General features: G+C 40.4%; 1 protein-coding gene across 1 annotated transcript in view; it reads right to left on the bottom strand.

The window, feature by feature from the left end:
* Positions 1-2: 2 nt before the first annotated feature.
* The window catches only part of INTS8 (integrator complex subunit 8), a 28,253-nt gene continuing 10,107 nt past the window's right edge, over positions 3-18,148 (bottom strand). The window contains exons 8-27 of the mRNA XM_075706298.1: positions 17,814-17,969; positions 17,201-17,301; positions 15,639-15,780; positions 14,367-14,437; positions 14,053-14,228; positions 13,044-13,177; positions 12,310-12,420; positions 11,455-11,656; positions 10,778-10,899; positions 9,526-9,710; positions 7,996-8,029; positions 7,614-7,670; positions 7,469-7,530; positions 6,243-6,361; positions 3,672-3,775; positions 2,350-2,400; positions 1,578-1,651; positions 1,431-1,495; positions 1,284-1,327; positions 3-1,067 (exon numbers count right to left, since the gene is read on the bottom strand). Of these exons, the coding sequence (XP_075562413.1) occupies positions 951-1,067; positions 1,284-1,327; positions 1,431-1,495; positions 1,578-1,651; positions 2,350-2,400; positions 3,672-3,775; positions 6,243-6,361; positions 7,469-7,530; positions 7,614-7,670; positions 7,996-8,029; positions 9,526-9,710; positions 10,778-10,899; positions 11,455-11,656; positions 12,310-12,420; positions 13,044-13,177; positions 14,053-14,228; positions 14,367-14,437; positions 15,639-15,780; positions 17,201-17,301; positions 17,814-17,969 (2,127 nt within the window). The 3' untranslated portion in view covers positions 3-950. The remainder of the gene's footprint in view (positions 1,068-1,283; positions 1,328-1,430; positions 1,496-1,577; positions 1,652-2,349; positions 2,401-3,671; positions 3,776-6,242; positions 6,362-7,468; positions 7,531-7,613; positions 7,671-7,995; positions 8,030-9,525; positions 9,711-10,777; positions 10,900-11,454; positions 11,657-12,309; positions 12,421-13,043; positions 13,178-14,052; positions 14,229-14,366; positions 14,438-15,638; positions 15,781-17,200; positions 17,302-17,813; positions 17,970-18,148) is intronic.

Genomic DNA, 18,148 nt, shown 5'->3' with positions numbered 1-18,148 from the left:
CCTCCTTTTCTTGGTAAGGTCAAAGCTTACTGCCTGCCAGTTAGTTGCCCATGAGCTCAGGTGCAGTATTACAGAGGTCAGTGGGTAAGCTGTTTACTTTTCTGAAACCACTCTGCCCTTGCATTACAGCGGAGCGAGCCCTGTGTCAAATTCTAGCTCACAAGGAGGCTGATGAGTTGAAGGTGGCCCGTTAGGGCTGCCATGAACTTCAGTTCTAGTGTAGTGCTGACCTCAGGTAAGAGTACAAGCAACGAACGTGCTGCTGAAGTAACCATAACTGGAAGAAGTACAGTCCTAGGAGGAAGGAGTTCTATTTTCTAAGATCCAGCCACCAACTCTCAACAAGAGCGAACATAACAAGAACTGGAGAGGGTATGGAAAGGAGTGAGCCGCTGGTACTCTACAACCACTCACAGCGTAGGAACAGTGTTTTAAACTAACTGTGGAGCTGTATGTATTTTATCAGTGTTTATAAACAGCATTAACTACTGTGTTTTCCTTGGAATATTCACTACCTCTGCCTATGAGGTGCTTCACTTCTGTGATGAAGGGACACAGGACTGGGAAAGATGGGTATTGGCCCTCTTCCCTCTTTTGGGATGCTCCCACCTGTGCCCCACACCCAGGGACAAGTTTTACATGACATTGAGCAGCCCACAAAGCTGCACTAGAGCCTCAAGTGCCATCCACATTAAACTCCTGCTAACTTAGCAAACTTGAATGCATGTCTTCTTGAAACAAGCCATTGTGGAACTAGCTGAAGTTGCTTCCAGCCTTCTGTACAGTTTGTAAAAATAAGGGGTTTATTATAAGATTTCATCTATTTCTAAAAAGAAAGATACTAGACTGTAAATGTTGTATAAAAATTTAAATGAATTTAAAAAAAAAATAAAGTCTTGAAAGATTTTTTTTCACTTCCACACATTCTGTAATAGTCTTCCAGCATTAGCCTAGAAGTAAAGTTTTGCCATGGCTTGAAGAAACTTCTTTTTTCTTCTCTGCGCAGCAAGCTGTAGGACTTCCTCGGGATTGCTGGCATTCAGCTCTGTCTGGCCAATGGCTTTTATCTTGAAGGAAAAGAGGAGACATCACTAGCAGCGGTCCCTCTAGTAAAACCCTTTCATTTCAAGGCATTTGCAGCCCTAGTTCAACAGGGGATTTTTTTTCTTTAACATTATGCCACAAAATTAAAGCTGGAAGTGGCAATTCTTTTCAAAGATGGTTTCAGGGGAGGAAGGACACACCAAGGACATCCCACCCCCAAGCACCCTGTGTTCACTTACCGCTATCTGCCGCTTGTCTGTCTCACCTCTTTTGTGGTGGAGATCTGAGGGTGAGTCAAGAAAAGACACTTGGGTAGGAAACCGACTTTTCCCAGCTGTGACCATCCAGCATGAGCTTTCCATAGTGCTATTCTAGTGAAAGGATACATGTCAAATACTCCAAAATTGTGACATCCCAGATGTATTCATAATAAGAATCCATGGCATCGTGGCTGAAAGAGAATACAAGGTTAGATTACCCAACACATTCACATATTGTGTATATGTATTTATAAACTTTGTTGTGACATTTACCTGTTTTGTTCCTGCAGTGCCTTAAATGCAGTTTTATAGTCTACTTCTCTGAGGAATTGGCATAAAATAGCTACCTGTAAGGCAAGACTCACGAGTGATTTTCACAGCCTTAATTCCCCACAAACTGAAATCTCCACAAAATACCTCGGTAATCCCACCCCATTTCTAGACCTAACCAAGGGCTGGTTTGCATAGCAAGCAAGTTCCGAGTACCTGAACTTCGAGAGCGTACAAAACTCGTTCTGAAATATCGGCAACAGTAGCAGCTAAAAGGAAGAGGAAGGGTTTTTACCCTTTTACCTAGCTTCAGGTTTCTAAATGCATTTAATAGCTCTTAAATCAGAGCCTAAACACAAGCCGTGTTAGTTCTTGGAGAATGAACAATCCCACTGAACAACAGCCACATGGTTATCATGAAGAACAAGGCTGAAGTGGTGTACCACCAAACGGTGATACTGCCCCACAGATACCGTACTCTCTTTCAACTCTACCAAAAAAAAAACCCCAAACCCCTCTATCCTAAGAGAAAAATGGGGCAACCCCCCACCCCCCGACTATTTCTACTTTTTACAACATTTCCAAGTATTTACTCATTAATTTGGGTCCTTTTAGTGTCCTAGAAGCAACAGTAACAACAAAATCTATTTTATTGCAGATTCCATTTACAAGGAAAGTTGGAGTCAGTTTTACTTTTTAGAAAGTTCTCCCCCACTTTTAACATCAAAATACTTATGAACTGGTGTTTTATTAAATACCACATTTCAAATCGTACCTGGGTGTGACAGTTGAGTAAAGAACAACACTTGATCATTCTTTTTATCACCTACAGAATGGTTAAAAAACAACACACAACTTTTGAAATGTTTTGAAATGCTAGTATTGGAACACAAACAGCTTTTTTTTTTTTTTTTTTTTTAAATACTAGGGACCAGCTAAATAAGTACATACATTCTTCTAACCCCACCCTGCCAACTCCCGGGGTTTAGCACATCCACTGATCAACTGAGCTTTCATCACTTCGGCGACTTCACAAGAGCACGATGTGTGCTACAGAACACAGCGCTGCATTTCTGATCAGAGAGCCGGGCTGGGGTCTGTTAAAAACCTTCACCTGTATCTCCTGCTGCCCACAGAAGAGGCCTGGCCTGGGTGGGAACAGCACGGTGAGTGGGCTCACGGACAGCAGCTCTCACAGCACGGCAAACGGGTGCCGGGGAGCAGCCGTGCTGCTGTGTGACAGCACGGGGGTCCTGGCTGGCATTCCTGCACCGCTGCAGCCCGGCACGAGGCACGGCGCAGCCTGGGCCACGAACCTTCGGGATCCCAGAGGGTGTGCGAAGCTCTCGCTTGCCATAGGAACGGGAGCATGAAAGGAGCAGCCATCGGACAGGGTATGAAGTTAGCCTCCTTCCCTGGGTCCGCACAGTCATGATGAGCCCATTGCCTACCGAAACGCACTCTACAAGAAACAGTCATTTCCTAATGAACAACACAAATGCCTGGATAAAGGTTCAAGTAAGTGGCTGCAAAATTTCACTGGAACATGATGTGGCTGAGACTGAAGATTCCCTCCAACACACACAGTTATTACGGGGTTCTCTCTCATGGCCCGCTTGCAAGTGACAAGCCACTTGTTACACCAACTTGCAAAGTACACAGGTACACGCTATGTACGGTGCCGTACCTCCAGCACGCTCTGACAGCGGTAAGTTAACAATCCTACCCATCTCTGCACAACCTTGCACAGCGCTGCGATGCAGCTCTGCTCACTGTGAGAGTCTGGAAAAAAGTACCAGTGGGTGTGTGAAAAGGAGCCAGTGTTGTCTGGATCTCGCTGCTGATGTGATCCATACTCCCACGCCTCATCTGTGTTCGCTAGAGCAGACAGTATTTTAGGAGTGTTTAGACAATACACTTATATTTGTCTGCGCCATGGGTGGAAGCGAGCAATGCTCCCTCTGTGCAATACTAGCACCTGAAGCACAGTGGGAGCCAGACGTCGCCACTGGCAGGAGTTTTGTCTCTACAGAGAATTAGGATGCTGACTGAATCAAAAAAGGCATTTTTGTACATCTAAATCTCATTTTAGCTCACCTGGTCGGTGTACACATCTGGTGGTACCATCTTATTAAAGAAATCTGAGCATACAGCTCCTGCCTGTAGATAATAGTGAAGGGCTGCTGAATACTGATTTGTTGCTGCAGTGGAAAAAAAGCAAAATGAGGTCTTAAAAGTAAACGCAGCAGTTGTTTCTAAGACTCAGATCAATTGTTTAGAGAATTACTTAGATTCAGCTACAAGATACATGTATTCTGCTGGGAAAGTGACTTGCATATCATTGTTTAAAAAGCACAGATGGTGGTAAAACAGCGATAAGACAGAAAACTACACAATCAGGAAAGCTAGCAACACAGGCAAAGTTCTGCCTTTTGAGAATTACTTTTTACTTTTCAGGTATTTCATCTTAAATCCATCAACCTTGGAGCAGAAAAGAAGCTTGCCTTCACTGAACTTAGCACACAGGTGGTAGTGAAGGAGTTCAGTTGGTGCGAGTTAGAGAGGGCCGGCTGCTGCCACCACACCCCCGCTCACGGGTCAGCGCTAGTTTTAGCATCTTACTGAACTGATGTGAAGACAGCCTTCAGGGGCTCTGTGGTGAGAGCAGTCTGCTTGTCCACACAGCTTCTGACATACAGACCTGACATGTTCTAGGAGTGCTTCAACCATTGCTCTTTCAGGTACCAGCTTCCAAGGCTTCCTACGTAAACATCCTCCTTCCAGGATGTTGTTCCACTTTGTACGAGTGGTAAGTACTGCCAGTTTATAACCTTGAATCAATCTGCCATATTGAAGGTGACAGCCCTAAACACAAGACTAAGACCCCTCCCCTCACTCCAAGGGTTATAAAGCATCTTCTAGACAACCTTGTCTCCTTTAGAAGCAACAGGTTAGGATTTCTGCACTACATCTTAACTGCACATGACAGACGCCCTCCCAGTTCAAAAAAAAAAAAAAAGAAAAAAAGAGAGAGAGATTTGGAAACATGCACCTTGCCTCCTGCAATAGCCCATCCACCAACAAGTAGATGGCAGAGGCACAGCACATATCCTGTTTTATTGCCAGAAAAGAACAATCTGGCTTAAACGCTAAATTTCGTTAGACTGGTCTCAACGGATAATTTAAGTGGAAGAAATACCCAACTACCTTAAAGGACGGCTATGGTCATGACCTTCTTGTGTCTCCAGAGAAGGGCAACAAAGCCAGTGAAGGGTCTAGAGCACAGGTCTTATGAGGAGCAGCTGAGAGAACTGGGGCTGTTTAGTCTGGAGGAGGCTGAGGGGAGACCTTATCGCTCTCTACAACTACCTGAAAGGAGGTTGTAGTGAGGTGGGTGTTGGTCTCTTCTCCCATGTAGCTAGTGATAGGATGAGAGGAAATGGGCTTAAGCTGCGCCAGGGGAGGTTTAGATTGGATATTAGGAGAAATTTCTTTACAGAAAGGGTGGTCAAGCATTGGAACAGGCTGCCCAGAGAGGTGGTGGAGTCACCACCCCTGGAGGTGTTCAAAAAATGGGTAGATGTGGTGCTTCAGGACACAGTTTAGTGGGCATAGTGGTGTTGGGTTGTCAGTTGGACTGATGATCTTAGAGGTCTTTTCCAACCTTAATGATTCTATTCTAGTTTTACTTTCGTTAAAAAATAATCCAGCCACCAAACCAGGAAACATGAAATTAATTATTACTCTACCCTTAATTGGTTTAGTGGTAGACTTGGTAGTATTAGGTTAATGGTCAGACCTGATAATCTTAAAGGTCTTTTCCAACCTAAGTGATTCTACAATTCTATGATTCTCTAGTACATACACCAGGTAGCACCATACTTGTCTGGCTATCTTCTGAAAATTCATTCTTCAGCACCTACATCCCTCCACGCTGCTCACACTATAGTAAGCCCCAGGAACTGACTCGAGCTTGGGGAATAATTTAACAAAACATAGTATCGCATAGGCTGTGCAAGATTTCTTCAGGCAACTGCTGCTGTGGTACAGCCTGGGTGGATGTCATGGTGCCCAGAATCTGAAATACTTTGTCCCAATTCTGCTGGCTGCTCCCAGCTGAGGAGCAAGGATAAGTACTGGAAAAGCAGCAGGTGAGAACAGAACGACAGGAAAGAGTGTCCCATCACAACCAATACCAGATCAGGAATTCATGCTTCCTTGTTTACAGCTCCTAGATACTTCCCTATATAGAATACAGATCCTCTCTGCTCATCTTCTGCTCCAGCGAAGCTAATCTCCACATTTAAAAGCAAGCACTACTGATGCAACTTTCCATTCACTTAATAAAAACTCTTAATGTTAGGACTTTGCAGAATTGTACCACTCAAGGTCCAACTGCACCCACTAAAAAAGTGAAGTTAACGATGACACTTAAAGTTTCCCTTACCCTAAAAGCAAGCCTGCATGACCCATCGAAAGCTCAGTCTCTCTGTGGGCTTAGACCCCCAGACAAACTCACCTGCACTACTGCATCTAAAGATTTTAGACTCATGTATCATTTAAGCTTCTTTTCGTAAGAGGAAATACAAGGAAGGTTATGTCAGACAAATCTCAGAGAAGCAAGGTACCCCTACCTGCATGCTAAAAATAGACATTGGTTTCACTTACCAAAATAAATATCTGCCTGAATAATTAACCAGAAGTGGTTGTTTGCGTTGATAGTCAATGCGTAGCTGACTAGCTCTTTTACTGTAACAGCCACAGCTTCAAAGTCCACTGACTGAAGACTAAAGGGAAAAAGGAAGAAAAATAATTCCTAAATGATTGGTTTGTTTTTTTTTAACCAGTAATCTGATCTCACATCTAGTTTAAATCCAAAGCACCTTGCATTAATTGTCAAGCCAAAGTAACTCCAGGAAAGATTTAGTGTTAACTAAGACTACTGTTGAATTGTTTCAACACAGTAAATCTGATAGAACAAATACACCCTCCACAGACTTGGACAAAAAGTCAGAACTTTATCTGTGGCTGACATCATAAAAGGGTTCCGTGCAAGAATATACATCCTCAGTTTCAAGGAATTTGAAGACAACACCTGAAACCACTATCAATTTATCGCAACATCTGCATAAATGGCCACAGACAGCAATCTCTGGAAACTTGTGGAACTAGCTTGGAAAGGAAGGCTCGGAATGGTTTGGCACATTGCTTGGGCAGCCCTTCCCAAAGCTCATGTGGAATCTCCATTTTTAAAAGCATGTTTTTTCTCACCCTACTGCTAAATTCTGGTAACCTTGAAAATTACTTTCTCCTGATTAACCTTATAATATACACTGAAGTCTATGTCGGTAGCAGTGAGACTGCTCAATCAGACCAATTAAAGACAGATTAACCACACTAAGCATTACACGCTCACTCTCTCTCTCACGAGAGTGATCTCTCTCGATGCATACATGGAATCTAAAGCAGCAAGGTTCTAGACCCACAGAGCCTCTAAACTTCATTGTGGACGTACATTTCAATCCAGCCAGAACAGATCAATACATACCATATGCCACTTAGTATTTTGGCAATTATTCAAACACACCTCAAAAAATATTAGTTATTTTGTATTAAAATATTATATAGTTCACATAGTTACATATAGGTCAGTAAAGCACACAGCTAACAAAACCCCTCAGTTTCTTGTACCCACACCTCCATCAGGACCATCACGTTAGGAGCAAAAACCTCCATGCAATCAGACCAGCCTGCCTGCGAACAGAATGGGGGTCAGCGATGCCCTTACATGGCAGAAATCACACTAACATGCAATAACTAATACACAGTAACTGGAACCAAACCAACTACGTAAATGCCTATTTTGAAAATTGTATTTTTAATTATCATCTTACTTGGGGATGGATGAGGGCCAGATGGAAATGTGCTCTGCTGCAATATCATTCACAATATCTTCCTACGAGAAGAAAGATGGTAAGAGACATTACAAAGAGAAACATTTCAAGAAAACCAAGTAAGATGTTTATGATATATACTAACCCGAACATTATGAAGCTTGACAAACAGGGACAATATTGTGGTTAAAACCAATGGTTCCTGTAAGGGGGAAAAAAAAAAAAAGCGCAACAGTATTCCCATGAACTAACAAAACTCCACTTTCTTCCCTAAGCTTTAAAGTACGTAAGAAGTTCTGACATCATTATAATTTGCTATTGAAATAGGGCAATATTTCGTTAGGAATCCTGCAACACAGGAATACTGCGAGAAAGTTGCAGGTATAGCAAATTCAGAAGTTATTCAGCCATATAAAACACCTGCATAGCTATCAGATTTTATTAATTTAACAGGAAAAGTCCAGAAAAATATTACACCAAAAGAAAGTTCTGGTTGCAAACGCATTCTCATAACCACTATAACTTACCCGAAGCTTTTTGATGAAGGACAGCAATTCACTCCTAAATTAGGGACACAAATATCCATTTAAGTAACCGTCCACAGCAAAGAATCTATGCAAACTTAATACACTGGAAACGAGAGTCAGTACAGCAAATTCTTCACCCATGAAAATACTCTTTCACCTCTAAGTTTACAAATGCAGTGTATATAAATGAAAATGCTCAAGCAGGTCATTCATTTTTAATACAGTTTAAACTGGCAAGTTTTACTTTCACATTTCAAACAGGTTAAGTAAGAGGTATCTGTTATTCCATCAAGCTATAAAAGGCATGAAAATTACTTTGTAGTAAGTCAACCATTGACTCTAAAAGGGAAAGCAATTGAACTGTACTGTAATTCTCCAAGCTAGGATCACAACAATGACCTACAGACTTACAGAAGAGGGTTCACTGTGATCATTTGAAATGTACATTGATTACCTTGTCATGCCACATCAGAAATTGTCACCATAAGACAACCCAGACAAGCACAGCCTGTTTGGAAAAGGTTTCACTGCTTCTTTTCCATAATAATAACAGGGACATTGCCCTTTACTGTTTGAATCAGAGGGGTCAGAAAGGGTTCAGTATCCTAGAGTACACCTGTATTGCTTCCTTTTCCTTGCCAGAGTATACAACTGAAACCTACACCAAGCACGTACCCTCTTCCACCCATCCCACAGCAGTGTAAGCAAAGCAGCTGGCCTTTAGACACCCATTAACCTGATTAGCTCAATAAAGGCAAAGAAACAGTCAATAGTTTGATGGGGGCACCTTTTCCAAGTTTTTAACATGGAAAGCTGTTCAATATAATACATTCCAGAATTTACCATAATAGGCAACTTATAATCAGGCTTGTACTTAAGAACAGGCTGAAAACACTTACTACTGAGTGGACAAATCAGAGAGTCCTGAACCAATCAATCAATCCATCAGTTAAGGCTAAGGCTGGCAGAAGTCAGGTAACTGACAGTGAAATTACTCCAGTCAACAATATTTTCTTCCTTTCCCTCTTCCCCAGGGGCTCAGCTGAACTAGAATTTAATTTCAAGATTGAACAACATCTAGCTTTAGATTCAGAAACCTAAAGCTAAGTGTAGACACCTGTGCTGTGAGCTGGGTGTTTAATACAGTTATAAAAGCAGTTAACCGATACAGTCAATGGATTCTGCAGAGCAATTCTATTCGATGTAAAGCAGACACCTCCAGTTGGTCAGCTAAACTGCCCTCTAGATGCCACTGAATTTATTGGAAGATCAATGCTGATTATAATGGGAGCACAGACATACATGCGTTGGTGTCTGTATGCTGACCTGAATCCCACATGCTCCTTTTCTCTCTCTGAAAAGGAAAGCCAACACATCACCGCTAATACCCAGTGCCGCCAGCAAGCAGGTAGTTCACTCAGAGATCTTTAGTTGCTGCCACCACTCTGACTGGAATTCAGACAATTTTTGAACGGAACACAGGGTCAAATATACAATTCAAACAATCTTTAAAAATAATTTAAGACACACCTGTACATAATGCCCAGTGTAGACTCCCGGTGTTTTATCAAACTCACTCTACCATCATTGCCCCGTTTGTGCTGGTTGGATACACTGCAGATTTGTACAACAACTTCCCAAAGGTCTTTAGCTGTCCGTCTACTTTCTTTGGGACCTGGAAGTTCTTTGCATGTAGCAGCCAGCAACTGTCCCAGCTACGCAACGCAAGAGAAAAAAAAATACAGTAACTACAGCTTCTCTGAATATTGACTACAGCAAAGGAATTACTGGCATTTAAGATGGCTAAGCAAGTGATTTTAAGTTACAAACTACAAAGCAATGTGACTAAACTTTGCAGCAGAGGACACTGATGAAGAACCTGGAAAACAGGAATTAAACAGAGGATTTTTCTCTTTGTTAGTTTCCTTAGGGTACATTCATTACTGCAGGCTTCAGAAAACAAGCTTTGCACTCTACTTTATTGCATAAAACCTAAAAACCATATGATAAAGTTTTACAAGGACTGGCTCCCTAGAACTCCCTCAACTTTCATATAATAATTAATCTGAACTGAAACTGGCACCCTCTGCTATATAGAAAAAGCTTAACCTCAAAGTGGAAATTAGGAAATACCACAGGTAAGCAGGGCAGGCCAAAAAATGAATCTGCCCTGTAATGTGATCTATATTCAGCTTCATTGCCTGACTCTGAAGTAGAAACATTGCTTTAAAACCATTCTGAAAGTAAAGTTTAAAAAAAAAAAAAAAGGCAGTGCTTGAATGTCTCCAGAAATTCAACACTGCTGTTGGGTTCAAAAATGGAATCATTACAGTGCATTTGGAAAACAAGTGTCTTAGGAACAGAAAAACCGCCAGACATGAAGCCCGAGATCTGTACGCTGCTCATACATCCTACATGAATCCAGGCTGAGTTCCAGCTGAGAGGAAAGTCCTTTATGAAAGTGCTACAGGGTTTCAATCAGCTTATGGATCATAGCCACACATGCCTGATGCTTGTGGAACTAACCTTAGCTGGCAGCCAACAAGGGCTAAGATGCAGTTTGTTTCATCTGTTCTTGCATCACAGTCTCCATGTCTTTTGTCAACCATCAAATACATTTATTGCTTAGCCCGGCTGTCTTCTATACCAGACTTAATTCATTACAGTCACAAAACCCAACAGTCTTGAGACAGAAGGGTATGTGCTTTTAAAAGTACAAAAGACTTCAACAGGAAACAGTCAATTACAGCCTGACAAGGCTTTGAGACTGAGCACTCATTACCTTCACATAAGGATTAGTTTGAACCAGAGGTAATGGAACTTGCATGGTCAAATACTCATTCTCACGCCAGTTTAACAGGAAGGCAACACATTCTTCAGCTATAACTTGTCGAAGAGGAATATCTAGAAGAAAGTAAGTTCTTAGCTTAACTTTCTCTTTTTTTTTAAGAAAACACAGCATTATATGAAAACAAGCAAAACACGTTCCCTCTAATTACCCATATTCCATATCTATCACAGAAAAATACGATGCTTAGCCCTACAAGAGACTTCACCTCTGAAAATTAGGAGCAACAGCAGCTTCCTCCAACCACAACAGTACTATGTTACTCCCTCAGTGCGAAACCATGTGGACTGTTTTAACAACTAGCAAAACATTTCAGGTAAAAATACAGACATGTTCATCCTGTTCAAGTCCTTTAAATGGCACTAAACAGAAACTGTCAGTGTTTAGCAATAGGTAGGCATCATGATGTTGCTGTTCTCATTTCCAGCTTCTAAAAACTAACCAAGCTGCTAAAGACTCTCTAAAACCAGTGTCAAACTTCACTACTGTTTTTCCAACTATACACCTAAATGGTAGATCTACAATGCAAAGCTGTTTGGTTTTTTTTTTCCCCCCCTTTTTCTCAAGCTTTGTGCTTTACTGCGTCCCAGGGAAGACAGCAATGTACTTACCAGGTACTCTCATTTCCAAATATCCTCGGACTCTGCTTATAAGATCAGAAGGAGGACGTTCTCCAGAAACACCAGCTCCAGCTTCATGAGTGTAGATGTCCAAAAGTAGCATTTCATTCAGCATGACTTGACGGAGTTTTGGAGAGAACTCTGTCACGAGCTCCAAGCAAGCTGCAAAAAGCTGTTTTGCATGGACAAAATCCTGCAATAAAGAGGTTCCTGCAATTAATGGTTCCTAATGCATTCATGAGGGAAAAGACTAAGAGTTAAAGTGCTGTTCAGCTCTATCCTGGCCGAACCAGCCTTTGCATCCATTATTGTTAGTGTTGCTCAAGCAGCTCACAATTAATATTTACATTTTTGAGTCTTTTGGACTTGCTATTAAATTTAACAGTTCCACATTTTTCAAACAAAACAAGAAGTTTAAGCAAAAACATACCAGAAGTAACTACTGGTATATTAGGTTCAGTAGTTTAGCAAACTACAGTATTGTCAATTACAAGGCAAATAAAACGGCATTCCAATAAATTCCTTATGTAAACGTTAGCCAAAAGAACAGCACTTCATATCAGTAAGTCAAATCACCTCTGGCTTTAGACACACAGTCAAAACATCACATGAATGAAATTATCCCTAGGCCCAGCCCACTGGAAAGCCATTATCCTTGTTCTACTGGTGGAACTTTGTAACACAGAAACATATAACCATTATATGACACACAGAGCTTGTTACTACATCTCCCTCACCTCCCAATTTTTCAATTCTTTTTCTCAAAAAGGGCTTTCCATATTTTCAGTGCTGTTAAAATTCAATTGTCCAAACTAACTCACCAGTAACTTCAGATGGCTTGCTCACCTTAATTGCACAGCAGTGTAATCCCTTCGCCATAAGTATGTAGACCAAATCTCTAGTCAGATTGTCTTTGATTCCTAAAATAACATTGCCGTAAACATTTGGTACTTCCCACTGGGAGAGAAATACATAGGACATTTGCACAGAAACAGGTTTTAGAATTCACATCACCGCTTCAAACATTAAAAACAAAACTCAAATATTGAAAATAATTGACATCTAAGTGCCAACTCTTTCATTTTTACATCTAATCAGACGTAATGTATTGCTCATATAGAAGTACAATAAAAATGGTTAGCTACCCTACTTCGTTCATACTCTGAATATGCAGTAATCAGGAGGGAAAAAACACATAAATGAAGACTCGAAATCCTTACTTCACTAAAAAAAAAAATCTCTTCTCTCCTGCTCCCAGCTTTTAATGATAGGAATTTAAACTAAAATAATATTGTTAACTAGTCAGAACACTGAAAGCAAAAGCTACAGAAATTTCTGTTCTCCCAAGGAAAGCCAGTGATTCCTTAAAACAACTGTTATACATTTTGTTGTAATACTTCTCATAGAGAATGTGAGTTTAGATATGTATCATCATTCTTATTAAGCCACCATTATGCAGAGAGAGGGGGGGAAAAAAAGTCACATTAAGGATTTATGACAAAATGTTTACTGTTCATTGCAGTACAATACTTAACCAGTCCTTGAATTACACTCTCCCATGACCACATGAAATAAATTACCTTATTTGAAATTGTCCAGAATTGCCGTTCTGAAGTCATACCATGCAACTCAATTAAGATCTGGCGAATCCTCCAAGGATCTACTGACAATATGAGCTGATGTTCAAGTTGGCCAATATTGACACTTGCTGAAGCTAGAAGAAGAGCGTTCCTTGTTAACGTAGATGCTTACATTTCTTTAGTATGTACCATTTTAAACGTAACACAGTAAGAACAGCAGAAACATCAATGCTTTTGTAGGCCCTGTATATCCTTTTGTGCCCTTCCACAAACACCTTCCCAGCTCCCCTGACCTAAAGGGCTGCTTGCAATGCCCCCTTTTCTCATACCAGCAGCTCTGAGTATTCCCTTATTCTTGCTACAGTGAAGCAATAGGTTTGAGATCTGCACAAAAAAAAAGTGTTCCTATACTGCCTTAGTGAAAACATGCATTTTTCACAACTGGCTTAAGTCAATGCAAAGCTGTATTAGAGCTGAAAAGGCAAGTTCTTTCCAGCTCCAGTCACCATCTGGCACCTCTTCTGTTAGCTTTGACTTGTGCAGTTGCACAGCCAGCCAACTATATCCGGGAAATGAACTGGCCGAAAAGATCTGGGTTACACTTTAGTAGGTTTAAAACTTCATCCAGATGGTACTCCTGGTCCAGCTCACCACAGAGTCACACCAGCATTAGTGCTGGTGTAAGTCCAGAGGTGGGGTGCCCTTTCTGGGAACAGCTGCCACAGCCAGATTTGGTTCAAACCAACTGCCACACCTCTGTTCCACTTGGTCAGCCAGGACACATTCGTTTGAGCATATCTATTATACTCAGTTGAGATACAAGCAAAATACAAGCAAATAACAGCCACCTTCAAACAAGTAGGACATTCACCAACTAAAAATGGGAAGTATTGTCTCCAAAAATGTTCTCTCTAAATTTTTTCTGAGAACAGACCTGCACATAGTAACCTCAAGCATGGAAACAGGTAACTGCCTGCATAAAAGTTAATAGAAATGCTGTGAAAATCACCTGGGATATCATAAAAAGAAGTCACAGGTTTTGTGCACAGGTTGATTCGAGGAGATCTCTTCCGCATTTGATCAATGAGCAGCTTCCGTTCATCATCTTTCAGCAGTTTTATGAACAACTCATGAGATGAAATCATGAAGACAAGCTGAAGATCTTCCAAACCCAAACACAAGTTTCTAAACAAATAAAAAAGTTAATATATGAGCAGGAAGAAGCTGCTTATTTTTCCAGTTATAAGTTCTCAAAACATTTATTGAGCTGTATTATGTTGCTTACAAAGTTTAAGTTCATGTTATCTTAATACGGGTACATACTTGAGAAATGCTGCCATTTTTCTCTTCAAAGCTTCAGAAGCATTTTCCAAGTTTACTGATCTTGAACAAACCTGGGAAAGAAAGCAATAAATAATTAAGCAGCCTCTTAGAACTCTTGAAATAATTAGTTACCGTGTTACTGCCCAGTTTTCTGACTCACAATTAGTATCAGGCAGTAACCCTCTCTATCAAGGGAGGCAACAAAGTTATCTGATAAACACTGTAGCCATCACAGATGGATCAGAGTTTCTTTCAACCTGTACACAAGACAGGCAGTTTCAGACAACTGTTACCTTCCCTCAGACACAATTGGCATTCCTTTTTCCTATTCCTCTGATACTTAGGTGTGCTGATGCTGAGTGCCACAGTATCAGTCAGCCTCACAAGATCATTAAGTATGTAACAAAGCCCTTTTATATGAGTTTAAAAATGAACCAACATTTCTAAGTGCAAAAACATAAGACTCACTAGGACTAACAGTTTAAAAAAACCCCAAACAACCCACAGAACAGTAGTTGAAAGATATCTATAGTTGAATTTAATTGCCAGCTTGCAAGAAATAATTTTTTTTTGAGAAATATATTTAAGTCCTCATAGGAGCAGTTGATGGAACAGTTTTCACTTGCTCTGAAGTACAGAGTACTGCCAGTCAATTTTTGCCACATGCTTGAAGAGACAAGCAAAAGATAAGGCTCAAATTAAGCAAAGAAGGTATGAAAATAAGAGCAAAGCAACAAAAGGACTAAGTTTAATTTAAGCAGTAATAGTTTTCTAAAAAGCTTCACTGATGGCAACAGCTTAAGTCTCACACATACAGTAATTCAGGATCATTTCATGACATGCTAACTTTTACAACAAAGCTGGTAAGGGAAAGTGGTTCTCTTCAAGAGATTCTTCTTTTTGTGGAATCTGTCTCTGTCTTGGAGAATTTGTTTCTTTTTTCCTTGAAAACAAACATTCAACAATATGTCTGTATAATTTAATGATGTCAGAAATTGCAGCAATTTCAGAGCCCAGCTGAAGCAACAGGTCAGCATTGGCTCCTCCCCAACAGATGGAAACAGAACTATTAATTCAGATGCAAGACTGATCACACAGAGTGTTAATTGTACTAACTGCAAAGAAGTTCAATAAAGTTTGAGAAGTTACCTTGCAGAATATTTTTCTTTGCTTCAGAAATTTGAGCATTACTTGGAAACAGTAATAGTTATATGGGGAAAGAGATACCTCACTAAATACCATTTCCCCTTCTAATTTCACGTAACTTCTTACCTCAAGGAGGAAGTCTATTTTCTCTTTGCTGGGTTTCAGGAACAGTTGACAAAACTGAATATCAATTGTTCGACCCTGCAGTACATCGCACACTGTGTTGCACACGCAGACTTTGAAACAAACTTCATCCAGAGCATCATTCCTGCGTGAACACAAAACTGAAGATCACAGAGCTTCTCTGACAAACACAGAGTTGGTATCACAGCAAAGCTCCTGGTGCCAGATCCCAAGATGAGTTTTGGAGCACATGCTTCTGTCCAAGACTGCACTCTGAAAAACTTTATTCAGGATCTACTGAAGTTTACCCAGGACCTCATTTTTAAAAAAAAAAAATTCCCTCCCTGCCCACAGCTCTGTTTCACACACAAACTTCATTACTGTTTCAGCCTGAGCACCAACAGAACTCCAACAAGAGTTGTGTCAGTGAGACTGACACAAAGGTGCATCGCTTCTTGGCATTCATGCCCTGAGCATGGCCGACAGCCTGGAAGACTTCAGGAACATTTATGCATCTCAGAATACACAATCATTGGACAAAAATCAAAACAAGTAACCAGAACCTATGGCTTCCTTCTATTAATCCTTCACTGTGTGCCTCAACTAGACTGCAAAGTCATGCTCCTCCATCCTTCTCTGTCTAGTGCTCATCACTGAAGGTGCTCTGTATCAGCAACATCAGAGATGAAAACACCCCTACACAGTGCTAAGCTACAGCCTCTAAGATCCTCTTCTGAGAGGTGTTTACTGTACTCCTCTCTGGCTGAAGTGAAAGCTGAATTCAGTAACTACTGAGCTCTTACACAAAAGGCTGTCACCACTCCACCAATACTTTTTCCTCACATGTTCGTAAAACTGAGCCTCTCTCACTTCAACTGAAATACTTGTAGGCACCTTCCCTTCAGAGAAGAATTATCATCATGATTATATGGAGATGCTTTCCAGATAGCTCTGAGTCAAGTGCCTAAGCTCCACAGAAGGCTGATTTTTGGATGTGGTCATGTGCTCAGCATTTCTCAGTTGGGAGCCATCCACAAGCTGCCCTTGTAAATGCACCTAATTTTTTTCTTTTATAAATGTACCACACTAATCCTTCAGCCCTGGGCTAGTTCAGCAGTGCACAAGGCTCCTAGTCACAGATAACTACGCTGCCACTGTTCCCAATGAAGTACACATCTCCTACAATATTACTGCCTGGTATGGTTAGCCTGACCAGCTTTGACTTCTAAAGAGGCATTAACTTAGTTATAAATTTTATACATGTATATGCACATATATATTTGATCAGTTATGACTTCTACCACTTTACCGTTTTTTTTTTTTATTTATGTAAGTGTTCATACTCATTAAATTTTTCCCATATATGGCCACAGTGAGACACATCTCAACATAGCTCCTTAGTTGAAAGATGTAGTTTAGACTATCGCTAACAGAAATAAAGGCTGAAGTTTCCTGGATGTAAGTAACTTGTTGTTAGAAGATTTTGAATACTTTCCATGAAAAACATGAAACTCATGAAAATTGCTTTTCATTATCATTGAACAGATCATTACTTAATGTCTCACCCCTGTTGAGCTTTTTGGAAGAGTTCTCTCAGCACCGATTGCCTGAACTGAACAGGTAAACTGAGGGTTAGATTATCTTCAAGGAATATCTTCACTAAGTCCTGTAACACAAACACATTTGGAATAGTCAATGGATAATGCAAAAGATACAGATAAAGTAGTTTTTTATCTGGTAAAAATGATCAAACTAACAGAAGCAGCTTGCACCCATATGTAATACTAAAATTCATTAAACAACTAGAAAGGGACCAAAAAACAACAAAGTTCTCTAGCATCAGAGAATCAAAGGAAAAAAAAAACCACACCACCCAAAAAACCCCAAACTTGCACATCTCAGCAGCAACATTCCCTGAAACCCAAAGAATTAGATTCTATCTGAAAAGTCCATACATCAGCTAGTAGGAATTATTTACATTGTATAGAATCTAAGACATTTTAATCTAAGATGTATCAGATTGTATTATATTCCTATATATGTGTGTTCTAAACCAGTATGTTAATGGTTAACTGGAACACTTGAATTTATTATAATCCATATCTGTTCAGGTGGAATCACCCATATGGAATGATAAAAAACCCCTCAAATGTATCTGGGTTTATTTAAGCACCCTACCTGATAGTTGCCAGATTTCATACAGCTATGGATTTGACTATAAGGAGTTGCCTGTTGAGATGTATCATCAGCAGATGAGGTAAGAACTCCACAGGCTTGACAGTACCCAGCTAACCGTTCTTCATCGATGGTAAAATGAAGTGATGATGAACCATTCTGAAAAGTAAGAATTAATCAAATCTTAGTGGCCAAAATATTATGAAACTTAAGCTTAATTCAGAAACACAGAGACTCACAATTTCCCCAAGTAACAGCAAAACAACAAAAGAATGTGTGTGTAGACACTTTTTTTTTCCAATAGCATATTTTTACATGTGCTCTAATATAAACTAATA

Source organism: Pelecanus crispus, chromosome 2 (genome assembly GCF_030463565.1).
Source record: "Pelecanus crispus isolate bPelCri1 chromosome 2, bPelCri1.pri, whole genome shotgun sequence".
Lineage (NCBI taxonomy): Eukaryota > Metazoa > Chordata > Aves > Pelecaniformes > Pelecanidae > Pelecanus > Pelecanus crispus.
This window is presented reverse-complemented; position numbering and strand designations above follow the sequence as displayed.